Raw genomic sequence first — 26,127 nt, 5'->3', positions numbered from 1 at the left:
AGCGAATGTATTGGGTGGCAGAATCACCAGCATAGTCCCTGGAGAGGTGCGATGCCTAAATATTGTGTGGATGGATACTTGTATAACAAGGATGTGTAAAGGTTAAATTGTAGTGTAGGGCTAACACTCAGCTTGAAAAATAACAACTTTGCGGGGCGCCTGGGTGGCGCAGTTGGTTAAGTGTCCGACTTCAGCCAGGTCATGATCTCGCGGTCCGTGAGTTCGAGCCCCGCGTCAGGCTCTGGGCTGATGGTTCAGAGCCTGGAGCCTGTTTCAGATTCTGTGTCTCCCTCTCTCTCTGCCCCTCCCCCGTTCATGCTCTGTCTCTCTCTGTCCCAAAAATAAATAAACGTTGGGAAAAAAAAAAAAGAAAAATAACAACTTTGTTCTGACACTGAAGATCAAACGATAACAGCCTTGCTTTTACTCTTGTAAATCATACTTCATATCTTGTGAATCAGGCTTTACCAATGAAGGAAACAAAAGCTCAAAAAAAGAGCATCAGAGACAAGATCAAGGAGATCCACTGGTTGCAACTTAGCGGCAGAAAGTCTAAAATAATCACCTCATTCGATAACTGTTTCTGACTCATGTGGCAACTGTTTCTAACTCATCTGGGAACTGTTTCTCTGTTCTGTTCCCAGGTAATGAAAAACGATGTGATCGGCTTTAAAAACTCTGTACCCTGGCTGTTCGGAGCCACACTCTTATCAAGAGTGTTGGTCCCGATCGGTCGGCCTTGCCTCTCATTGTAATAAACTTTGTTGTGACTGTCACTGTTGCCTGTAGCATTCTGTTTCAGGAGTCGTGTGGATGCAACAGATGCAGTAATGCTACCAAACAATAGGTACATTGTCTGTTCAAAATGAGGGGCTAAACAGTTTCCAGTATTGCTAGCACATGCTCTTTTTTTTTTTTTTTTTTTTTTTGAGATTTGATGTCTGATCTTATTTGTTACTCTTAGAAAATCTCATTTTTTTAATGTTTATTTATTTTTGAGAGAGAGAGGGAGACAGAGCATGAGCAAGGCAGGAAGGGGAGGGGGAGGCAGGCAGAAAGAGGAGACACAGAATCCAAAGCAGGCTTCAGGCTCTGAGCTGTCAGCACAGAGCCTGACATGGGACTTGAACTCGTGAACTGCGAGATCATGACCTGAACCAAAGTCAGACACCCAACCAACTACGCCACCCAGGGATCCCAGAAAATCTCTCTTTTTTAAATTTTGTTTTTTATATTTTGAGAGAGAGAGAGAGAGCTGGGGAGAGGGGGAGAGGGAGAGAAAGATTCCCAAGCAGACTCCACACTCAGCATGGAGCCCAAGTGGGCCTAGATCCCACGACTCTGGGATCATGACCTGAGCTGAAATCAAGAGTCAGATGCTCAACCGACTGAGCCACCAAGGCGCCCAGAAAATCTCATTGTTGCCTGGACTCAGAGGTAGAAGCTCTCAGAAAGGGCAGCCTCTGTCTCTTGGCAACCTGTTCCTGGCACTTTCCTTTGACCTCCTTCATGCTCTTGGCCAAAAGTTTAGTGTCTTCTTGCAGCCTCTTCCTTATTTTTCTTAGAACTCTGTGTCTTCTGAGCAATACGCCGACATTTGCCTTGGAGGTTACGTTGGAGTAACAAGACGCTGAATCTTGGGCGCCTTGGTTCTAGGTTTCTTACCTTCTTTGTTTAAGAGCCCCATCACAACACACTGGCAGACATCATCTTCTTTAAAGAGACTGAGAAGTTTGCGGATTCTTCTAGCTCTTTTGGGCCCCAGGCAACAAGGCACAGGAGCACCCGTGAGTCCAGGAATATCCTTCTCCCCATTTTTCACGATGACCAAGTTGAGAACACTGAGGTTGGCATCCACAGCGTAGCCCTGAACAGATCTGCACTTTCTTTCTCCAGTCCTCCTAGGTCTGTAGCAGGAATGTCCCTTACTCAGCGGCCGTACACTTCTCGTAAGAGGTATAAAGTTTCCGGTCATCATCCACGTCAATGAGTCTCTGGCAGCCAGCAGCTTGGAAGGACATGTTCAGTTTCATCCTAAAGCTGCTTACCACCTCCAAGGCACTACGAAAAAGAGTTTTGTCATCACATGTTCTAAGCACTGATGGGGATATTAGATTTTATAGTTTTACCCAGAGAGTTGGATTCACCTGCTGCTAAATGGGACACGAGCAAGATAGAGGAGAAAATATAGAAATGGAATGTGTAGGGGCCCAGGGCAGGCTGCCCCAAGATGGGCCGCTTTGGCATGATGATTTCAAGCTGAGAGCAATTAAAGCCCTGTGGGCTCAATAAAAGTTTTGCCCCTCCCTTAACTACTCAGAAGAATTTAAATTGGAGATCTTTCCCAAAACAATGGTTATTACCAGATAAATTCTATCTGAGTGACCCATCTGTTTGGCAGGGAAAACAGCTACCAAACACCTGCTCTTGTTATCACCCTGTGATGTGCATTCCTTCCCTCTGAAGTCCCAGATCCCTACCCGCTTCTCCTTAGTGCAGGATGACATATATCCCTCATTTTGCCTGACGTCAGAATTTCCATGTCTGTTTGGATTCCTCGTACATATACTCTTAAATTTTATTTTCTCTGTTAATTTGTCTCGTGTCAATTTTTTTTTAATGTTTATTTATTTTTGAGAGACAGCGAGAGACAGAGAGACAGAGCATGAGCAGGGGAGGGGCAGAGAAAGAGAGAGGGAAACACAGAATCGGAAGCAGGCTCCAGGCTCTGAGCTGTCAGCACAGAGCCCGACACAGGGCTTAAACTCACGAACCGTGAGATCATGACCTGAGCCAAAGTTGGATGCTTAACTGACTGAGCCACCCCGGCGCTCCTCAATTTTTTCTTAGTCCAGCTAGAAGGACCTTGAGGGGGACAGGATATTCTGACCCCTCGATACATTTATTGATACACCTCATTCTACTTCTGTGATGTTCTCACCCATGTCTTCCTTTGCACTTGTTTAACTGGGGAGTCGGATGCTGAAATCTGGACAAAGTAAAAATCTCTATTCAACTTTACAAAATATTTATCGAGGGGCCAGATGGAAAGACAACCGTCTCCAAAGATGGGAAATAAATTATTTCAACCATGTGGATTTTAAATTCTGTTAGGCCTGAGTGGCTCAGTCAGTTAAGTGTCCGACTTTCGCTCAGGTCATGATCTCACGGTTTATGGGTTCAAGCCCTGCATCAGGCTCTGTGCTGAAATCTCAGGGCCTGGAGCCTGTTTAGGATTCTGTGTTTTTCTCTCTGTCCCTCCTCTGCTCACACTCTCTGTCTCTCTCTCAAAATAAAGAAATAAACATTAAAAAATATTTTTTAAAGATTTAAATTCTGTTAGGTGGGATTAGAACAGACTTTATTTAGTCTAGGACTAATTTTTCCCCATTATTGAGGCTATATACCTCTGAATGTTCAATCTGATGTCCCGTGAATTATTGGGGGACCCAATCTATTTGGGGGGACCATAATCTATTCCTGTCCCTATATGAGTTCTGAGGACTGTTCCCTTAGGTGGGTTTCCCCTCAGGTGTGGGTGGTGTTTTCTCAAGCATGCGCTGGTCAGAGTTCAGCTGAAGACAGAAAAGGTTCCTCTGTAGATCTCCTGAACACTTTCCCTGTCCCTTCTCTGGGTGTAGCTCTCTTCTTTGAGAATCTGCCTATGAATTCCTGGTCTCCCCAACTCCTAGTTCCCCTTCTTCAACTCAGGGGCTCCAAGAAGCTCCCCCTGGCCTCCAACTCCCTGAGTTTTGGCCTAGAAACTCTTTCCAGGCAGTAAGCTGGGGCAAACACCAGGTCACATGCTTTGTTTCCCATCTCTCAGGTCCTATGCTGCCTGTTGTCCAGGGTCCGAAAATCATTGTTTCATATTTTGTCCAATTTTTTTAGTTGTTTCCTGGGGGAAGTATAAATCCAATCCCTTTTACTTCATCTTGTCTCGAAACAATCATGTAGATTTTAAATTAGATTTTAAATTAAATTTTAAATTATTGCTGTCTCTCTTAAAAACTGTTCATGACTCCAAACATATGTTTTCTTTCATTCTGAGGAGTTGGTTTACCATCTGCAATATTAGGGGAGGGTTTTTTTGTCAAGAAAGGTGACAGATGGCAGTGGGGGAGGCGCCTGGGTGGCTCAGTCAGTTAAGTGTCTGACTCTTGGTTTCAGCTCAGGTCATGATCTCATGGTTCAGGAGTTCAAGTCCCACATCAGGCTCTGTGCTGACGGCACAGAGCCTGGTTGGGATTCTCTCTCTGCCCCTCCCCTGTTCATGCTCTCTCTCAGATTAAATAAACTTAAAAAAAAAGGTGACAGGTGAGAGTTGGCAAAACTCTTTAATGACACTACAAGTGTCTCTGTAGAATTAATTAGCTACTGGTTGTTCGCTATGATGGATATAGCACTGGTCTTGAATTTGACTTCTCATAGAAATAAAATACAATGTAATTTGCAGTTTGAACTTCTTGATTCCATTTTATGAGGTCTCTTTTTTTTTTTTTTTTTTTTTTACAGCTGCATCTCTGAGGTATACAGTGAGGTAACGTTTAGGGTATGTAATCACTAGGAGATCCCTTAGTGTAAATGCAGGTCATTTTATTCTAAACACAGGCCACTTAATTTAGAGTAGTATGAGTAAAGTAAATCTTGAGACAAAAGAAAAGGAAAGGAAAGGTAAAGAAGAAAACCAAACCTCCATTTCCAAACCCACAGTTTGGGAATGTGCCATAGATATTAGAATAATGGTGCTGGAAACTCCTTTTGACAACTGGCAGAAGTTTTTATATGGCCATATACTGTCTATTTCATCATTTTCAGTAGATGAAAATGTATAAGAAACACTATATGGGGCAAAAACACTAAACATCATTTATAAATCATTTAATTATTACTTTTTGAACAGTTAGGGCACCTTTGATCGTATGATTAATTCACTGTCACATTTGTCAATCTTCTAACATTTTTTGACTCTTTTTTGGCTTCACAGGCCATCCTTCCTTCAGCCTAGATCTTCTCATTGATTTCTGAGGTTGGTAACTGCTACAAAGTACTAGGAAACTGGGTGGTACATGCATTCATTAATTCATTCAACAACCTTGGCCAAGTCATCTAAACTCTCCGAACCTCATTCTTCTTATCCAAAAAAGATATAATAATATCAATATTGAAAGAAATTTTTAGTGTGTGTGTGTGTGTGTGTGTGTGTGTGTACGCACATATGTGTCTACACCAAGAACAATGCCTGAATCATAAGGGACACTCACTAATTTGTTTGGCTTAAGCATCCATTATAAGGAGAGAAGTACACAAATTAACAAAATGTCTAGAATACCTCCTCCAGGAACTATGATTTATTTCCCTTCTGAAATACATCATGATGAGATTTTCAATGTCAAAGACTTCATCTTTTAATATCACAACCCATAAGAAGGGCAATTTGTATAGGCTAGAGAGGGAATGCAAAAAAAAAATCTTTCATCTCTAGGGATTTGAGACTTTTCCTGTCTGACAGAGGCAACAGAATCAGTGATATTTGTATCAGCTATAGTCTCAGATATGATTGCTGAGATGGCTGTCCTTACCAAGCCCATGGATCCTGGCTTTGAATTAGTTTCCCAACAAGAGAGATGTCTAAAATTTGTATTCCTCTGCCAAAGAACATTCAGATTTGGGATGTCTGGTTTCAATTGGACTATCTTTCAAATTTTAAATATATCATGCACTCAAGGACTATCATAATTATTCTAGAGAGCTGCATACCGAGACTGATCCTGTCATCGTCACAGCATTATCAGTAGCTGATCTGAGCCAGGAACTCCACTCCCAGGTATATATTTCTGATGCATTGAATTGTGTGCCTCCAGATTAATATATTGAAGTCCTGACCCTCAGTGCCTCATACTGTGATCTTATTTGGGGATAGGGTCATTGAAGGATGTAACTCGTTGAGGTTATACTAGAATAGGGTGAGCCCCTATTTCAATCTGGTGTCCTTATGGAAAGGAGAAATTTAGACACAGATATGCACACAGGGATAATGCCATGTGGACATGAGGGCAGAGATTGGGGTTATATGTCTACAAGCCAAGGAAGGCCAAAGATTGTCAGCAAACCACCAGAAGCTAGGAGAGAGGAAAATGGAACACATTTTCCCTCATCCTCAGAAAGAACAAACTCTACAGACAGCTTGATCTCAGGCTTCAAGCCTCCAGAACCATGAGACAATGTATTTCTATTGTTCTAGCCACCCAAGTTGTGGTGCTTTGTCACAGCAGCCCTAGCAAACTAATACGACATCCAAAAGAATTGAAAACAGGCAAACAAATACATATACACACATGTTCACAATCGCACTATTCACAATAGGCCAGAAATAGAAACCATCCAATGCCCATCAACAGATGAATGGATAAATAAATTGTGGTATATATTGCTGGAGGACTGATTAAAAAAAGACAGGACCACTCACTGACCTGTGAGCTGGACCCAGGCCCTTGGAAGCTCTTCCCTCCCTCCCCAGTCCCTTGCCTTTCTGCTCCCAGAGACTGCTCCAAGGACAGAACCTTGAGATGGTGATGTGATGCTGAAAACACCTGCCTGGTCTATGTGGCTGAGCCCAGTTAGGGCCTCTTTATAAGCTTTTAAGATTTGGCGGGGCAGGTGTGGGGATCCATTCATCTTGCAGCCAACCAAGATAAGCCTTGTATTTAAGTTCCCTTTGCTATTATTAAAATTGCCACCTACCAACACAGAGTGGCCTGCCTCTTTCCTCAGTCTGTCCCTGCCCACTGCCTATGGGGAGTGGTTTCAGACTACACCAGGAACTCCCGAGAGGGTTGTGACCCTACATATACATGCACTAGAATATTATTAAGCCATAAAAAGGAATGACGTACTGATACATGCTACAAAGTGGATGAACCTTGAATATATACAAAGTGAAAGAAGACAGACACAAAAGGTCACAAACTGTATGATTCCATTTATATTAAATGTCCACAATAGATAAACTATAGAACTAGCAAGCAGAAAGTGGGGGTTGGAGGTAGGGGTGCTGGGGTTTCCTCTTAGTTTGAGGAAAATGTTTTGGAACCAGATAGTGGTGGTCGTTACATTGTGAGTATATTAAATGCTACTGAATTGTTCGTTTTAAAATGCTTAATTTTATGTTATTTCAGTGTCACCTCAATTTCTTAAAAGTGCTATCCCAAAATTAACGCACAGGGTAGGGGCACCTGGGTGGCTCAGTCAGTTAAGCAACTGACTTGGGCTCAGGTCATGATCTCGCGGTTTGTGGGTTCAAGCCCCCACATCAGGCTCTGCACTGACAGTGTGGCACCTGCTTGGGATTTTCTCTCTCTCTCTCTGCTGCTCCCAGACTCGTGCTTTCTCTTTCTCTGAAAATAAGTAAACTAAAAAAAATTAACGCACAGGTCTTAAGTGCACAACTTGACATTACCTATGTAAACAACATCCCCCTCAAGAATAGAGCATTACTATCACTCCAGAAAGTTCCCTAGTGCCCCTTACTACACTATTGACTCCCAGAAGGAAACATTGTTCAGATTTTTTTCTTCCAAAAAAAAATTTTTTTTAAGTAGGCTCCATGCTGGGCATGAAGCCCAATGTGGGGGTCAAACTCACAATCCTGAGATCAAGACTTGAGCTGAGATCAGAAGTCAGATGCTTAACTGACTGAGCCACCCAGGCACCCCAACATTGTTCAGATTTTAATCCCCAGAGGTTATTTTCCTCTGTTGTTGAACTCCACCAAAGTAGAGTTATACACCATGTACTCTTTTGCATCGCCTTCTTTTACTCAACATAATTTTTCTGAGATTCATCCATGTGGTTGAATAGATTAGTTTTGTTTCTTTTTATTGCTGAGTAGTAGTATTTCAGACCATTTTATCTGATCTATTGAGTTGGGTTGTTTCCAACTCTGTTATTATGAATGAGGCTGCAATAAACATTTTTGGTGGGCAGGGTGCCTGGGTGGCTCAGTCAGTTAAGCATCCGACTTTGGCTCAGGTCTTGAGCTCACGGTTCATGAGTTCCAGTCCCACGTCGGGCTCTGGCAGCTCTGAGCCTGGAGACTGCTTCAGATTCTGTGTTTCCCTCTCTGCCTCTCCCCTGCTCATGCTCTCTCTCTCAAAAATAAATAAAATATTTTAAAAAGTTAAAAACAAAAACCATTTTTGTTGGGCATCTTATTTTATTGGGAGGAGGACTATCTAGGGGTGGGATTGCGGACTCATAAATAGATAAATGTTAAGTCACAAGTAACTCCTGGTGCTCCAACATGGTCGCACCATTTTACACTCCGTATGTGAAAGCCCCAGTTGTAGCACCTCTCCAACATTTGTTCTTGATTGCCTTTTAATTTTTTTAACATTTATTTTTGAAAGACAGAGAGAGAACACTAGTGGAGGAGGGGCAGAGAGAGGGAGACACAGAACAGGAAGCAGGCTCCAGACTCTGAGTTGTCAGCACAGAGCCTGAGGCGGGGCTTGAACCCATGAACCATGAGATCATGACCTAAGCCAAAGTCAGAACCTTAACTGACTAAGCCACCCAGGTGCCCCTTGATTGCCTTTTAAATTTTAATTATTCTAGTTTTATCTCATTGTCCCTTTAATTTGCATATGCATCAGGAAATGGTATCTTTGTCTTGTTCTTTTTAAAAAGTTAGCTTTATTTACTTACATACTACACAGCTCACCCATCTGAAGTGTAGAATTTGACTACTTTCAACAAATGTACAGTCATGTAACCACTACCACAATCAAGATACAGAATATTTCCAACGTGCCCCTAAACAGTCAATCCCCTCCCTCATCTACAGCCTCTGGCAACCACTGATATGCTGTTACTGCAATTTGCCTTTTCTAGAATGTTTTCTAGAGTGTTATGTAAGTGGAATCACAAAGTACGTAGTCCTTTGTTTTTGGCTTGAGTACAAGGTTCTCGTGATTCATCCACATTGGCTCTCGTGATTCATCCACATTGGTGCATGTATCAGTTTATCCCTAAGTCGTATTGAGTAGATACATCACAGTTTGTTCTTTCAGGAGTTGTTGGATATTTGGGTTGTTTCCAAGTGTTTGCTATTATGAATAAAGCTGCTATGAACATTTGCATGCAGGAGTGAACTGCTGGGTGGTATGTTAGGGGTACGTTTTATTTTACAAGAAACTACCAAGCTGGTTTCCAATGGACCATTCTGCACTCCCACCAGCAATGCATGTTCCACTTGCTGCACATCCTCACTGACACATGGGATTTGCAAGCTTTTTCCTTTGAGCCATCCTGCTTTGAAAGTGGGCATCCATATAGTTTGTCTCTTCTTTTGGTTTTCTTTTGTTTTGCCCCCTCCCCCCCGCCCCAACCCCTTAGACCCCAGTGAGGGAACTGCTCTGCTACGTAGCAACCCAGACCCAGAAGCAAGTGCTCTACAAACAGCTTAACACCAGGTTCTCCACAAATGTGTCTTGCGTGCTAGGACTCGGCTCCCTTTCCAGACGCATCCGTGTCTCAGGAGGAGCGGCTCTCGCTCAGGATGCCGCCCGGTGTGCCCCTGTAGCGGGCACCTGGGAGAATGGGTGAATGGAGGCCCAGCCACACACTGCCCTATCATTTGGCTTTGACAAAATTCTGACTTAGAGATTCAGTCATAATCTACAGATGGTAGCTTCGCCCTCATTCAAGCATATACACAAATCTGAATCTGCATCATTCTAGTTTTAAATGTACTTCCCTGACAACTGTTAGGAGGTCCAATCTTTCCAAGCTAATTATCTTGATTAAATAATCAGGTTTGGTATCCCACGGATAGAATCAAAGTATATTTTAATCAGTTTTGTAATAGACACACACTATTGTAATAGTATCGTAAAATATTGAAATAGTAACATGCTAGATTACTATTACTTTATGGAAGGAATTTTTTTGGTGGTGTTATTTTAGAATCCATTTTATTATTTTTTAATGTTTATATTTGAGAGAGAGAGTGCAAGCAGGGAAGGGACAGAGATCCAGGCTCTCCACTGAGAGCAGCAAGCCTGATGTGGGGCCCGAACTCACGAATAGTGAGATCATGACCTGAGCCAAAGTCAGACACTCAACTGAGCTACCCAGGTGCTCCTAGAATCCATCTGAAATCTGCACTATATATGTTATCACTTTGCCAAGTGTTTTACATACACTTTCCCCTTATTTAAACCTCGTAACTACTATATGAGGTATGCTTTGGTCTCCTCACTTCACTGATTGAAACTTGTATCTTTTCAAAATTAGTCCCTAGCATTGTGTCCTAGTCCATTATAATAAAGGCACAAATGGGTTTAGAAAATAACTATTGATCCTTCTTGTATTCTTTCATTTACATGAGAAATCTGTCAAGAGCAATGTAAGATCGCTTGCAGCTTTCATTGCTCCAAAACTGATGAAAGGTCATGTCAAAAGAGCATCTATTGGGGTGCTTGGGTGGCTCAGACGGTTGAGCATCTGGCTTCGGCTCAGGTCATGATCTCACAGTTTGTGGGTTCAAGCCCCCCATCCGACTCTGTGCTGACAGCTTAGAGCCTGGAACCTGCTTCGAATTCTGTGTCTCCCTCTCTCTCTGCTCCTCCCCCACTCATGCTCTCTCTCTCTCTCCTTCAAAAGTAAATAAGAACATTAAAAAAAATTTTTCAAAAGAGCATCTTTTGATCCCTGGACATTAATGAAGGTGCAAACTCTGTGGTGGAGAGGGTTGTCTAAAAGGCCAAGGCTTGAGAGGCTGGATCAGAATCACAAGTGGCATGAAATGGAGGTCCCTCAGCTATACATCTCTGAAACTGCCAATGTTTCTAAGTCTCAAAGCAGTTGGGGGATTCACCCAGTAAGTACACAGCTAAATCTTAAAACTCTTAAAGGACAATTCTAAAAGAAACAAGGAGGGGAGGTCCCCCAGTTGTCTGTGGTGACCACCTTCGTTGTACAACTAATTCAGCTGAGAGGGGCATGGCAATACCATGTGCCAGATTATCCCCTGCCTCCACTGGCCCAGTGCTGGATGGCCCCAGAGGGCAACTGAGTGTGTTGTTAGGCTATCATGACAGGGACAATCACCATCAACAAGTAAATAGCATAAAAGCAGAAGAATGCACCTGTAACAACAGTCTCTTGGCACAGCTGTTGGGTTGGTGCACCTGCTCTTTGGCTCCAGTTCAAGGTCTCCTACTCTCTGTACCCTGCTCCTCCCCCTTTCCACCCACCAGGTCCCCATTGCTCCCTTGCTCTTTTTAAAAATAGGCTTCATGACCAGGGCAAAGCCCAACGTGGGGCTTTGAACTCATGATGCTGAGATCAAGACCTGAGCTGAGATCAAGAGATGGACGCTTAACCAACTGAGCCACCCAGGCACCCTTTGCTGTCCCTTTTTAATTAGTTTCTCTTGGGATAGGACTGAATACTTCACATATTTGTAATGCTTAATGTAGGTATTATTTTCATATTATTTATTTTCTAATGTTTATTTTTGAGAGACAGAACGTGAGTGGGGAGGGGCAGAGAGAGGGAGACACAGAATCTGAAGTGGGCTGAAGTGAAGCATCTGGCTTCGGCTCAGGTCATGATCTCACGGTTTGTGGGTTCGAGCCCCGCACTGGGCTCTGTGCTGACAGATCAGAGCCTGGAGCCTGCTTAGGATTCTGTCTCCCTCTCTGCCCCTCCCCGACTTGTGCTCCCTCTCTCAAAAATAAATTTAAAAAAAATAAACATTAAAAAAATTATTTAAAAAACCCTGACTTTAAAAAGTTAGATGACATGCCCAAGGTCACACAGCAGAACTGAAATTAGAACCCAACGTCAGGGGTACCTGGATAGCTCAGTCGGTTAAGTGTCCAACTCAATTTCAGCTCAGGTCATGATCTCAGAGTTCATGAGTTTGAGCCCTGCAATGGGCTCCGTGCTGACAGTGCATAGCCTGCTTGGTATTCTCTCTCTGCCCCTCCCCTGCTCGTGCTCCCTCTCAAAAATAAAGAAAAAAAAAAAAAAGAACCCAAGGTCAGATTACAAGGTCCATGCTCTCTTCCTATCACAACACCACTATTCTTCATTGGTATTCATTCTAAATCAGTTTCTGATCAATCCTGAGTGAATTTGAAGTAAACAGAATAGTGACTACCTTCTATGCCCCCACCCCAAATCCCTACTCCACTGATCCAGAAATATCTTGTACTTCATTTCTTGACTCCGGAACATTCCATTCCGTCTCCAAACAGGGACTGTTATCAATTTAAAAAAAACAGTGGACACGTTCTGACATTTATCCTACTACACCTCCAGATTTAAGCTTTCAACAAATCTTACTTCTCCCAAAGTCCTTATTGAGCTGAATACCTTAACACAGGTGTTCATTGCTAAACATGTATGCTGAATGCTTAAGCAAGATTTTTTTCTCTCAAGGGTGAAGAGGGATTATAATCCCCATTCCTTTGTCCCATGTGGCAAAACACCACACCTTCAGAGATTGTAATAGGATGGAAACTAAAAATAATGTATGTATAAGGGTGCCTGTGTGGCTCAGTCAGTTAAGCATCCGACTTTGGTTCGGTCATGGTCTTACTGTTCATGAGTTGGAGCTCTGCATTGGGCTCTGTGCTGACAGCTCAGAGCCGGGAACCGGCTTCAGATTCTGTGTCTCTCTCTCTCGGCCTCTCCCCCACTCATGCTTCCTCTCTCTCCCTCAAAAGTAAAAACATTAAAAAAAAATAATGTATGCATAAACACGTTTTAAACTATTACGGACACTTATTTTCATTACCTATTTAACTTAGTAAGCTCCCCTCCCACTCCTTATCCCATGATGCTGCAATGCTGGTCCCCTCTCCAGTTACAGGGATGTCAGTGCACTGGTTATGCCTTCTGGGGATTCTCAGCTGGCAGGCCACAGAACTGAAGCTAGTTTCCAAAGAATAAACCAGCTCAGCCAGGCCTCCACAGCCAAGCCCTTGCACCAGACCAGCCACCACAAAAGTACTTATGCAGGTGGCCAGTTTTCTTAGGAAGGCTGCTGACTGCCCTCATCACAAGGTTTTGACACTGCAGTGGAGTACCACACTAAGGTGGCACAGGACAGAGCTGGCTTCAATTCTATCAGAACAGATTTAAGGACCGCCAGGGCCTCTCCTGCTGGGCCTGACTTTGAAGTCCTTGCTACTGAGCAGCAGGTAATATCTCAGGACTTTGTCACAAAGCTTTCTTCACAATTGTCAACATGGCCTTCAGACTGACCAGCGCAGCCATCTATTGCATGGCCTTGAACCCAGTCAGGCCTCTCAGTGACTTTTCCATGGCTCCATCCCAACTCACCACTTAGAACTCCAGAAGCCACGAAGCAGGGTAATCATCTTTATGAAATTCAGAGAGAATAAAGGCAAAGAGCCTGGGGCCAGGTGGATTCATGTTGGGCACAGCTGCTAGACAACTGAAGTGAAGAGACCACAGGGCCCAGGAACGAGTGAGCAGCTACCAGCAAGTGCTGGGTTGAGTTGAGGAGAAACCATAGTTCAAGTGAAAACCACCTTTCTGATCCACTATTCCACCGCGTGCTTCCCCTGGGCATCACTGGGCCCCAGCACAGAGAGGAGAACTTCTGGTTCAGGTGTTCGTGTTCTTTGTACTCACAGTTCGCTCAGTCAACGTTTATTGAACACTCGCTGTTTACGGAGTCTTGGGGAGGGAGGTAGATTCAGTGAAGAGTACAAGAGTTTCATCAGCGGTCTGACTAGAAGGCCATTCTACAATGGTGACTGCTCCTGCAACCCACCGGCCATGCCCCCAGACTCTGCTCGCCTGGTGGCCTGTGAGCTAGACCCCGCTAATCAGTGAAGGAGGTAAGAACCCACAACTTCCTGTGTGTTGTGGGGAAATCACAGCTCCTTCCGCCCTGCCCCTGGGTTGTGTTTTTTGATGTGTAGACACAGACAACAGCAACTGGGATTACCTGGGCTCCTTCACTGGGGCCACAGCAAATTCACAAAGCTCAAGACCTCTTACCTCACAGATAGCGAAGAGCTAACATTCATGAGAAAGAAGTCTATAAGGTTGAACAGGTAGTGACGTGAGGTCAGAACAGACTCAGGGCTATTGGCTGCTGGGTATATGAAAGGAAATATGAAGCCCCTAAAGACTAGGATGACAGGAAATGGGTTCATCACGTATGGCCTCTCCCTGCCTGTCTACTGAGGAGGTCAGAAGGTTTCTCAAAGTGGCTCCTCGGGGCACAGTGTGGGGAAGAGGGTGGTGGGGAGACCTGAGGAGATAAGGACCTTCGGAGGGACCTCCTCAATCACAGGCAAAGGACTTCAGGCCCAAATATGTTTGATGTGTTTTTTCCTCCAGAGCTGTAACTCATTCACAGCACCAAGGCCTCACACAAACCACACGTGGCTCTCTGAAGTTAGAAACCAAACCCTGCTTTATAAGGCTGAGTGGCCATCAGTGGCTTCTCTGCTGGGATATGAGGTACCAGCCAGTGAACCTTCCTCACCTTCTCCCCATTCCCACCACCCCTCCAGCCCTTCAGATACCCATCTCTGCAATTCAACCACTTCAAAAAAATACTTTGAGGAAGGGGCCGGGGCTCAGGCTAGCTGGCCAGCCAGCCAATTCCCATGAGGTAGCTAACACCGGTGCTCCTAGGCAGGGGCTAATGGAGAGAGGCCAGTCATGGGCTCACAGCAGCCAGGAGTGAGTCACCGGTTGACTGGGAGGTGGGGGAAGCAGAGAGTCTCAAAGTCTGCCCAGAGTACTTGATCAGAGGCAACATCTGGGTGGAGAGGCTGGGCTCTTTGCTGGTATCCTCACTGTCCCTGGAAGAACTGGGTTTTCTGGGAAGAGAAGAATGGCCAGCTTGGGTCTTCTTGGGCTTGGGCATGGTCCCATCTTCAGAGAGTGGTATGCTTCCCTCAGAGAAGCTGTGTTTTCTGAAGAAGCGGGTGGGAAAAGAAAGAGATGGCTATGTGGCTGAGACTTCAGCCTACGATTTGTCTTTAGAGTCTGGACCAGACATTCACAACACTATGGCGCTACAGACCATGATTACACGAAGATGTAAATAACCGTAAAATACACCTTCTTTATCTGAAGGCTAGAGAGCTTGGTGCAAACACGAATGTGTGAGAGAAGGAAGGCTCAAGGAGCCCACAGCTAGTGAGCACGGCTAAGAGGGGCTGTGTCTGCAGGTAACCCCATGCTCCAGCTCAGCTTTGCTGGGCAGAAGGGGAGTCACCAGGCAGAGGACACTGGCTGCACATTGTGATACGCATATCCCATATGTGGCTGCATATCCCACCAACCCGCAGTTGGAGAATGCTGATCTTCTCATAATCTGGGAAGGGAGGAAGAAGAAAACTCCTTGAACTCACATCCAACACCATTCCCTTGCTCAGACAGCACTCACCCCAGCTTGCCAGTCTCTGATTTGTTGAAAGCACTGAGTGCCACATCACCCTTTGGGACAGTCAGAAGTGATGTTGGGAGAGACCACTAAAAGCAAAGGAAGCAGTGAGGTCAAAAGGGCTAGGCAGAAGTCAGGAGGGAGTGTTTGGGGTCTTGGGACTCTTTCCCAGCTCTATGGAGCACTGAGTGACCATGGGGCTCTCCTCTTCCCTACCCTTCAAGCATGGGCCCATCTGGGACAAAAATCTCTGTTCTTTCCAGATTCAGGCAAGAAGTTGACGCTACAAAGCACTCTTGGCCCTTGAAAGAAAGGCATCCAGGGAGTCCCGGAGGCCATTACTCCCTTGGAAGGGAAGAGTCATGAGACACAGAGACAAGGCCTAGGGGAGAAGTGAGAAGGTCTGGATCTCCATCCAACTCTCGCTGCACTCTTCAGGTGGAGTGAGGGACTGACTGAATTTGTCCCCTCCCCCGCAACGGTGTCACTCACCATTGGAGCAGAATCAGAGACAACTCCTGTGTGGAACCCTTTGTAGCACCAACTCCGAAGCAGATCTACTCCTAGGACAAGATTAGCAGGGGTGGGACTTAAGAGGGTGGAATCAACTGGTCAATTCTTGCCAGGGAGGCCCATTTCTTGGTCTACTGAGATTTAATCACTCACTAAACATGGCCTCCTGTGGGTAGGGAGGACACATCACCTTTGAGCTTGTTGCCATGGTACTTCTGTTCCCACTGGGTGGTGAGAATGTTGAAATATCGTGGCTGCTCAAAAAAGCGGAGATAGCGAGAGGAGATTCGAGAAGGAAAAATTCGTTCAAATTGACCGCGGCGAGAAAACTCATCTTCCATCTCAACCAGAATCCGAACATCATCTGGTGTCAGGACATCCAGCACAGACGCATAAAAGTCCTAAGGCCCAAAGAACAGAGAGGAAGAGGGCGTGACAGAGAGTGTGAGCTGGAGGCAGAGAATCCAGAAGCTGGGGACAGTGAGCACAGTTCTGAGGTCCTAGGCTCCAGGACTCCCAAGGCAGCACCAAGGCCGACTAGTGGGTCATCTCTGGAACTCGTCTATTCCCAAGCCTACTGAGCTTTGCTGTCTGGGGAAGACGCCATTGGTCCAGGTAGGGGAGCCTCTGGGACACAGAGATTTTAAGAGGTTTGCTGGCTGGAGTCAGGAGCAGAATCCAACAACTCTGATTTGGTAGCAGCCTTTTGTCTGCTACTGTCATATTTGGCTCCCTCATCTGCTCTGAGAAGATGTCAACCCTCCTAGGGGTTCAACGCACCTCAAGGAAAGAAACCCAAAGGATCTATGGCTCTGACAACAAGGGATGGCTAGTATAGCATTTTGCTAAGAGCAGTGGTTCTTGACCATGCGATAGAGGCCATCAACTCTCTCCTGGAACGACACATACGCCAGCAGATCTCTGCACACCAAGGGATCATGGACCAGGGTTAGGAAACCCTGTCCTAGGGAAAGGGAAAACCGGTCGGTCGCCTTAGGGTCCCAAATATTTGACTGAGGAAACTTTCTGTTGGCACTCGGTGTGTGTGTGTGTGTGTGTGTGTGTGTGTGTGTGTGTGTGTGTAATCTCCTACCTGATCAGGAATTTTCTGGGTCAGATAATAGGCTTTCTTCATCTTCTGTGCAGTGAATTGTTCTGGGGTCATTCGACATTTGTCCCTGGGGGAGCTGGGCAGGCTAAGGCAATGGATGGAAAAGAAGCAAACGGTAAGGTCAGCAGCTTCACATCCTGAAGACATGAGGAGAGAGGGTCCATCCCAGGACCCTAAGCTTAACTGGAGAAGGAAGATACTCTTGGTCAGGGTCAGGGGACTCACTAGGGCACCAAGGTTAAGTGGTTTGTTGGATGGAGTCACATCCTTCTCAAGAGAAGACAAAGAAGTTTAGAGGAATATTTGTTACTTGAATAGATCACACCACAATGCCCTGTCTGGGCGTCCAAAGATCAATTACCATGGAAAACTGAAAGAGTATAAGGTACCTCATTAGGTTGCATTTCAGTAGTTAAAAAAAAAAAAAAAAGAGGACCCCCCCCCCCCCCCCAAATAATTGTTGGATACTTCAGTTTCATTTGGTGGACACTTCCTAAGTACCCAGCTCAGCCCTACTGGCTGTGTTATCCTGGGCAAATCACATGACCTCCCTGAACCACAGTTTCCTCATCCACATTACTATGATTACTGCTGAGAGACACAAAGATAGCCTCCAAAATACTCACAAGACGGCAGGTGTCAAATGACAACCACAGCACAGAGCCAAACAGGAGTCTGCAAGGCATGGTGGGGAAAGCAAGTTTTGTTCCTAGCAAATCAGGATTGGAATCCCAGCTCTACCACTTTGTAGCTGAATAACCATGGGTGGGCTACTTAACCCCAGTGATTTTCAGTTTCCTCATCTGTAAACTGAGGATACTTAATACCAACCTCATGGGGTTGCTGTGGAGATAAGTTACAGGATTCTCCTTACACACAGCAGGTACCAACTAAATACTAGCTCCCTTTCCTCAAGATTGGTTCCAAGTGGTGTGGGGCTATGGTGGAGAAAGCCCATGTAGGGCTGGCTTCATGAAGATTCTGTCTTCAGCTAGGCTCTCATGGATGGGTGAGGTCACAACAGGGAGGTCTGACTGAGGGGAACTTCAGGAGGAAGAATCCCAATGAGCGGAGGAGGGGATACTATAGGAGGACAGCGAGAAGCCATATACATTGCGGGGGGGGGGGGGGGGCGGGGGACTCAATTCACTGATCCTTAAGGATCCTTCCAACTTTGAGGTCCTATGAGTGATTGATTTGTCAGAGTACAGGAGCCAGGGGGAGAAGTAGAGGGAGGGGCACCTGGGAAAAGGAGGCTGTGGCCTCCAATGTGCCTGTGAGGAGTTCAAAGCTGATTCCCCACACCCTGTTGGAGATTCCTGAGCTGGGAACAAGATAACCAGACATGCTTTTGAGGGGCACTGACGTGGGAAAGGTGTGTGGATAGACTGTGGGGACAGACTGAGTCGCAAAGGAGACCATCAGGAGGGGGCGCCCAGACATCATCCCTTCCCACAGTCACCATGGGGCTGTTCATGCTGCCAGGTAAGCCACAGCCAAGCAGGGAGGCTGACCTGGTGCTGGAGCTGCTAGAGCTGCTGGAGCTGGAAACCATATCCTCTGTGTTGGGCAGAACAAAGCCTGCCAGGTTCAGAAGGTCACGGATCATCTGGCCTTTGATGCTGATGTCCAATGGAGAGTTGGAGTGGAGGCTTTGGGAAAGGGTACAAAGAGCAGTAAAACTGTTTCTGGTTATGCACCCAAGTTAGGGCTAGCCCCATTTACTCACTGCCTCCCCAACTCATGTGCATCATCATGGGGGACTTCTTGCCCCACAGATAGTGAATAACCTCACTCAGGGGGGGTTCCTGGCCATGACTTTCATCCACTAGGGCAAAAGCATGCAGTAGGGATCAAGTTGAAAAGAGTAACTTTTAACAATCTCTCTCCATCCTCAAAGACTCTTGAGATAATGGCAAAGAATGAGTGAATGAGAAAAACAGACCATGAAGGGAAAACACAAATTCTAGTGAAGGAGAGGTCTTCCCAAAGTCAGCAAGGCATGGGGGGCAAAGGGGTAGAGGATCACGGAGCTACAGGAAGAGTTCTACTCAGGGCCCTGAGAATCCCACTTACCTTGGGGAAATGTTGACCTCTAGGACCCAGGGCTTGAGGTTCTCATCCAGCATGATGTCAAAACCAAAGAGCTCGTGGCAGCTATAGGGCCGCCGCACGTACATCTTCAGCAGGCTGGTCACATAGGGTTCTGACCTGGTCACAGGGAAGACCAAGTATTCAGCCCAGCTCTTCCCAGAGGGCCCTACACAGGCCGCCCTGCCAGGGGAGTTGCCCAGAGATGGGAGAACAGAAGTAACCCAGGAAAAGCAGCTCCCAAGAGACGCCTCTGATCCAGAGCCAGCTTCTGGAGAGGAAGTTCAGTAGAAGAGCAGAACTCTATCCACTCCCTCCTACTGCCCGTCCTCAGAAACTGACACACAGCATGGTCAATGTCTAGGACACAGCAGCGTGGAGGCCCATAAGAAAAGGGGATCCAGTGGCAGGCCTTGCACCCAGGGTGGCAGTGTGACTCACGAGATGATGGTTTTGACAACAACATCCTTTATCTTCTCCCAGATGGCATCGCTATTGATTCCCTTCTGGCTCAGGTAGTTCCATAAGGCCTTTAGTGCCCTGCAAGGGTGGGACGGGGGTAGTATTTGGGGTTATATTCGATGAATGAGTGATCAAGGAAAGAGAAAGAGAAAGAAAAAGGAGTAAGAGGTCCAAAGGTGTTTTCTCCACATCTCTTCTTTTGAGGTTTTCAATTAAGAAAGGAGCGTAGATGCAAACAGACCAATTCCGAAGTGCCCAGTGTTTAAATAACCTTTGGGCTTTACATCAATACTCCGCTCACCATTCCCTTGAACCTCCCCAAAGGCTAGAACCTTGTGCCCCTCTAGGCCTCCACTTCATGGGGGCCCAGCCTGGGTACCATTTGTGGCCCTGGCAGGCCGTTTCATCTGAATTGGCCTGGTACTCGGCATTCTTCTTATTGACGCTGTAGTTGGTCAGGTGCATGAACTTGTTGCCAAGGCTCTTCATGGAAGGGGAATACCTGGGAGTGAGGAAAAAGGCAGAGGTAAGATAGAGAGATGGCAGGCAGACAAGGGTCCAAACATTTCCCAAATCCTGAGGAGGTAAAGGACAAGTGGACAGATCTTTTCAGATGCACAAGAGTCTGAGAAGTATATCTGCCAGTAAGGTTTCTAAAATACCACAGCTCTTTTATCATGAGCAGCTCACAAAACTCAGGAAAACTTTTACTTATGTTGACTAGTTTCTTATAAAAGGAGATGACAAGGGATACAGATGAACAGCCAAGTGGAAGAGAAGTATAGGGCAAGGGATGTGGGACTCCTCTCCTTCATCCCCACCTTGGTCCTGCAGAAAGACCCAACCCACATTCAATGAGGTAGAGAACTTTCTCATTTCCTAGTCCCCAAGTGACAATACGATTTATAAGAAACTGACCTCTGTGTCCCTGCCCCTGGTTCCTAGCACAGAGCTACCAAAACCCTTAAGAATTCCTCAGTAATAAGAGCATTAGAAGCATCTTTTGTTCTCATATATGGTCTTTGACCCCAGTTCCTGACACATAGCTCCTGAAACCCTTGTAATTTCCTAGGCGAAAAAAGGGTCTTTTGTTCTAATGAGGCAACTTTGGGTGGGTTCCTGGATAGGGTCTGATCACCAGACAGACCAAAGCTTGAAATCTTCGACCCCGCCCCCCCATTCTCTTAAGAGGGAGAAAGGCTAAAAACAGAACTGATGATCTGAAAGGCTAAAAACAGAACTGATGTGTATGTGATGAAGCCTCCATAAAAATTCTAAAAGTAAGGGGTTCAGGTTCTGGGTGGGTAAGCACGTGGGGCGTGCTGGGAGATTGGTATCCAGAGAGGCAGGGAAGTTCTGTGCCTTGTCTCCTCTGACACCTTGCTTTGTCTGGATATTAATCTATAATCAAACTTTACCATCTCCTTTTATGGTAAGCTTCTCTGGCAAATTAATGGAACCTGAGAAGGGGGTCCCAGGAACCTCTGACTAATAGCAGACCAGTTGTCAGATGCATAGGTGGCACATGGACTTATGACTGGCGTCTGAAGCAGGAAGAAGAGGCAACCTTGTGAGAATGAGCCCCAACCTGGAGGACTGGATGCTCTGGGGACTGGATGCTCTGGGGGCTGGACAGTGGCAAGAGTTAAATTGTAGGTACCCAGCCAGTGTCTCAGAGAACTGCCTCATGTGGTTTAGAAAAAGCCCCAATGCATTTCATGACCAGAAGTGTCAGAAATGAAGCATTCCATGGGGAGCCTGGGTGGCTCCGTCAGTAAAGCATCTGACTTCAGCTCAGGTCATGATCTCACAGTTTGTGAGTTCAAGCCCCATGTTGGGCTCTGTGCTGACTGCTCGGAGCCTGGAGCCTGCTTCAGATTCTGTGTCCCCTCTCTCTGCCTGCCCCTCCCCTGCTCATGCTCTGTCTCTCTCTCTCCCTCTCTTGAAAATAAACATTAAAATTTAAAAAAAAAAGAAAAAAGAAAAAAAAGAAATGAAGCGTTCCATGTAAAAGGAGACATAAGGAAGGAAAAGAAGACTGGGTTTTCCAAATATCCTCCTCCTTCTCTCTTGTTAACCCAAACTACAAAAGTGTGTTCTTTCTGCTCAGCATCCTCCAGTTTTTCTTCTCTTTCAGGAAAACAAACCCCCCAGAGGAGTCAGGATGCGGCCTCACCACTACCACATACTTGCAACTGGCGAAGCGGACGAGTCCATCTGAAAAGAGGTAAATCCGCAGAGGATCGTAGGAGGTGACGTAAACATAGATTCGCAGATCAAACTTGCTGCCGCTAATGAGGTAGGGTTTGTGTAGATACCTACACGAGGAAAGGCCAGCTTCAGGGACATGACCAATGAGACAGGGCTCAGGATAAAATGGCAAAAGCCAGCGAACAGTCCCTGGGATAAAGACCTTAAAACATTTGGCGAAGGAGGTCTTTGGCTGGGAGGACACAGGACAGAAGAACACTATAAACAGTGAATCTCCAGGTTGAGGAGATGGGAGAATGGGGAGCCAGATGTGAGCTAGAGACAGGCTCACCTCTGTACCAGGAGAGGCCTTCGCTTGGGGAGCTGACTCCACTTGTGAATGACCTGGATGCCGATGCCTCGAGCTGACGCTGGCTAGAAATCAAGTGGAAAGGAGACGAGATGTGCTCCCGGCCCAATACACCACTGTTCCCCATTTTTTCCTACCACCCACTGTGATCCACTCACCGGCTTAACAATCCACTTTTGGCGGCTGCTGCTCTCCCAAGCTTTGCGCAGGAGCTTGGCATCCTGAGGCAGGATGAAGGACTGGGGGAAGAAGCTGAACTCCTTCTTGCCAAAGCGGCTCTGCATGCGAGACAGGTTCCGCCACAGTCGGTCCTTTCGCCCAATCTGGAATGAACCTGGGAAGTGGTTTAGCTACAGAAGGGACAAAGGGTGAGAGCAGGGGGATGGCCCTGGTGAGGCCACGAGGAAGAGAGCAAGACTCATGGTACCGTTCCAATTTCCTTAAATGACAGCATGAGCCCTTGATCCATCTTACCATCACCATCTAATGGTAAGTACTCAGTTACATAAGTACCAAAAGATGACGAAAGCACACACAAAACACACCAAAATGTAGTGCTCTCAAGGAGTTGATAGTTCACGAACAGCCGTACAATAGTGATTAAGTCAGATAAGTGCAAAGAAAAAGGTGTTTTAAGTCTTTTGCCATGACAGCCTGTAGGACAAAGACAGGAAAGCACATGGCCTTCATTAAGTCTGGGGGCAAGGGACTCCTTTGTTTCAACATTAGACCAGCACCCTCTTTATGCATATTCAGCTTGGGGGAGTGGAGGTGACGCGCAGCAGTTACAGGAGAAACATGATCAATGGAAACAGGTGCTGCACCTCCAGACACATTAGAGGGAAAAGTGTCTCGGGCAGTCTGCCACTGCTCGGAACACCGCCCCTGCACCGCTAGAGGTGTGCGGTCTGCGAGGGTCCCACCGCACCCTCCTCCAGCACTGCCTCTGCTCCTCTAGACACCTTCCTGGCTTCTCCACGGCCACCCCCCTCTTTCCTTGTTCCCAACACTGACCTCCTCCCGCCTGCTCCCCAGAAAGGACCCCTACCTTCTGATGCTCCCGAATGGATCGGAAACTAGGAGACTTCATGTGATGACCCCAGCAGCCCAGCCAGTCATCGTTTCCTACAGAGGGCACATCAGGGAGTCAGTTCTGTTAGCAGCTCAGTCCTTGGGATGGAGAGGCTCAGAGGCCCCAGAAATACCACTGGGCCTGGGCACAGCTCCCAGACCCAGTTTTCTGAGAGTCGCCATGGAGCTGTCCTACACGAGGCTCTGGGGTCAGGAATAGAACAACGGCTCCTTGTCTTCTAATTTTGAGGAACAGGCTCTAGCCCAGAAGGAGTTCAGAGCTAGGTCTTCCTCTGAGGTTGGAAACTTCAGGACAGGGTCCCCACATATCAGGAGGTAACTAGGGCTCTCCTCCTACCTAAGACCATCTGTTGGGGCAAAGAACAGGCTTGCATTAAGGCAGGTGACTCACTTTTGCTGATTTTGAAGTGGGACCGTCCAATGGTCTGCTTGACAATGTTGGGGGTCACTGTGCTCATCTTCCACCGGAGCAGCTTCCTCTGCTCCCAGGGAAGTTTCTCCACTGGGGAAAAGGGATGGGGGTGAAGAAGAGCACGAGTCAGGATGAGAAGAGGAAAAAGGTGGCACTGTTGCTCAACTTCACCTAGGTAGACAAGCCACTAAGTATTGTTCCAGGCCAAAGTTTCAAAGGAGAAGTCCTTTGTAGAGTAAGGGGGGCTGCACAGGGTTGAGGAACACAGAAAGGAGGGAGGTTGCAAGGGAGAAGAAACAAGGCTAGAGGGCAAGAATGGGGCATGAGATTATGGGGCTGACAAGGGTCAGCTCAGGACAGACAAGGAAAAGTTCCCCATTTCAGACTGGTGAACCAGGTGAGGTACCAAGTGCCAAAAAAAGCCACTCTGGAAAACCCTTGCTACCTTATTGCCACCTCCTCCTAACTTTGCTAGCATCCTTCTCCTGGGGGTACTTATGGACTTAGCCACTTGGCCAGGTTTACCTCTCTCATCCCGGGTGCCAAAATAGATGGTAGGGGGCACATTGGGAAAGAGACTGTAGATGAGAGCTGGTCGGACAACTTTCTCATTGGAAAGGGGTTTGGTCAGAATCTCTGCACAGCTCCTAGGATGAAAAACAGACACATGGTAGAGAAAGGGAAGTCCACAACCGTGGAGTGCTGTTACTATGACATATACTTTCTTTCGGGTGCTGTTTTTAAGTTTATTAATTTTGAGAAAGTGAGAGAGTGCACACGCAGAGGAGGGGCAGAGAGAGAGAGAGAGAGAGAGAGAGAGAGAGAGAGAGAGAGAGAGAATCCCAAGCAGACTCTGTGCTTGAGGCATGCAGCCCAATGCAGGTCTTGATCTCACCAACTGTGAGATCATGACCTGAGCCAAAATCAAGAGTCAGATGCTTAACCAACTGAGCCACCCAGGAGCCCTGGGGATGCTGTCTTTTAAATTGTGATTCTACAAAGACAAGTGCTCAGTAATTATTTTGCAAATAGTAATCCATAAAGCGCTAGGGCTAACCCATAAGCTACACTATTAAATGTCACCTAAAGACCAAATTTTCCAACACTTCCTTCTGTGATTCAGCTCCAAAATTTCTAGTGACAGGTCACAGGCAGGGGAAGCCCCTGAAAAGAGTGGCTCTGCAAGTAGGTAATGGGTCTGGGTGCGTGCAAGAGGAATATGCTACACAGAGACAAAGAAGAGAGAAAAAAATTGATAAGAATAATTAAAAAGGAGTAAGAGCAGAAAAGACCTAAGAAGAACAGAGTTTTTAAAAGAAAAAGGAAAAAAAAAAGTGAAAGAAAGAAAAGAGTGATACCTCTAGCACATTTTATATGTAGGTTAAATCTGAAGATACACAGGTAATTAATGCTTTTCTCCATTTTGGAAATGATTTGTGGTATCAGATTTTTATGTAACAGTATGGTAACACAGGTCTAGGAATCTGGGGCAGTGGGCTATTGAGTCCCTACTGTTGTTCCAACAGTGGTTAGCCAAGATAGCCAAGGCTATCTCAAGGGATCTCAAATAAATGAACACCTCAACTATGTATTGGGTACAAGCTGACACACGCAGACCATTTCTTTAAATAGCATTGGGGGTGGAAAAAATAGTTATTACTCTCTCTGCTGAGTCGGTATGATCCACAGACATTACTGTTTTAAGATTAATCTTTAGATTCTAAACAGCCATTCTACCTGTTATTTTACAGCACACCAGAAATCAGCACTTCAGTGTTTTAAATCAAGAATTTTTAAAGAATGTTATTGGGTCACGTTAAATACTAATTCTCAAGGAAATAATGTCACTGAACTCAACTCTTAATTCCTCATTTCCAAAACAGTCTACTTGAAAGGCTTTGAATTTACTGAGTATCAGAATTTAGGATTGTTAAAACCCAGGTGCCCCAACAAATAAACATTTTTAAAATAAATAAATAATTTAAAAAATATATGTATGTGATGGTTTATAGCAGCTTTATTCCCAACAGCCCAAACTGGAAATGACCCAAGTATAAATATCCTTCAACAGGTAAATGTACTGTGGCATATCCTCACCATGGAACACTACTCAGCAATAAAAAGGAATGAACAACCTTGATGCATGCAACAACCTGGATAAATCTGCAGAGAATATGCGGAGTTAAAAAAAAAAAAAAGCCCATCCCAAAAAGTTACATGTGGCAATCATCTTATTCTTATTTTTATGATACTCTTGATGAAATCAAGATGAAATCAACTTGTGAAAAAGTTATAGAACAAATTAGTGGTTGCCAAGCATTAAGGAGGAAACAGGCACAGGAGGGAGGGAGGTTTGGCTATTAGGGCAACAAGAGGGATTTCTGCAGTGATGGAAATACTTGTATCTTCACTAAGGTTAATATCTTGATTGTACTCTGTGG

At 45.8% G+C, this 26,127-nt stretch overlaps 1 protein-coding gene and 1 pseudogene across 2 annotated transcripts in view; both read right to left on the bottom strand.

Moving 5' to 3' along the window:
- Positions 1–1,339: 1,339 nt before the first annotated feature.
- Positions 1,340–2,054, bottom strand: LOC122481778 (annotated as a pseudogene).
- An 11,328-nt stretch (positions 2,055–13,382) lies between these two features.
- The window catches only part of TTLL4 (tubulin tyrosine ligase like 4), a 38,985-nt gene continuing 26,240 nt past the window's right edge, over positions 13,383–26,127 (bottom strand). Inside the window, exons 5-19 of one of the 2 annotated variants that reach the window (XM_043577836.1) lie at positions 24,212–24,333; positions 23,666–23,776; positions 23,231–23,307; positions 22,341–22,532; positions 22,165–22,247; positions 21,812–21,940; positions 20,002–20,124; positions 19,602–19,700; positions 19,146–19,280; positions 18,584–18,721; positions 17,052–17,154; positions 16,149–16,359; positions 15,938–16,008; positions 15,449–15,534; positions 13,383–14,972 (exon numbers count right to left, since the gene is read on the bottom strand). In XM_043577836.1, coding sequence (XP_043433771.1) covers positions 14,714–14,972; positions 15,449–15,534; positions 15,938–16,008; positions 16,149–16,359; positions 17,052–17,154; positions 18,584–18,721; positions 19,146–19,280; positions 19,602–19,700; positions 20,002–20,124; positions 21,812–21,940; positions 22,165–22,247; positions 22,341–22,532; positions 23,231–23,307; positions 23,666–23,776; positions 24,212–24,333 — 1,939 coding nt within the window. In that variant the 3' untranslated portion in view covers positions 13,383–14,713. Of the gene's footprint in view, positions 14,973–15,448; positions 15,535–15,937; positions 16,009–16,148; positions 16,360–17,051; positions 17,155–17,695; positions 17,745–18,583; positions 18,722–19,145; positions 19,281–19,601; positions 19,701–20,001; positions 20,125–21,811; positions 21,941–22,164; positions 22,248–22,340; positions 22,533–23,230; positions 23,308–23,665; positions 23,777–24,211; positions 24,334–26,127 lie in introns of those variants that run through there. The other variant, XM_043577837.1, reaches the window with a different exon arrangement.

The sequence above is a fragment of the Prionailurus bengalensis genome, chromosome C1 (genome assembly GCF_016509475.1).
Source record: "Prionailurus bengalensis isolate Pbe53 chromosome C1, Fcat_Pben_1.1_paternal_pri, whole genome shotgun sequence".
Classification (NCBI taxonomy): Eukaryota; Metazoa; Chordata; class Mammalia; order Carnivora; family Felidae; genus Prionailurus; species Prionailurus bengalensis.
The sequence above is the reverse complement of the archived record's forward strand: the minus strand, read 5'-3'. Positions and strand labels throughout refer to the sequence as shown.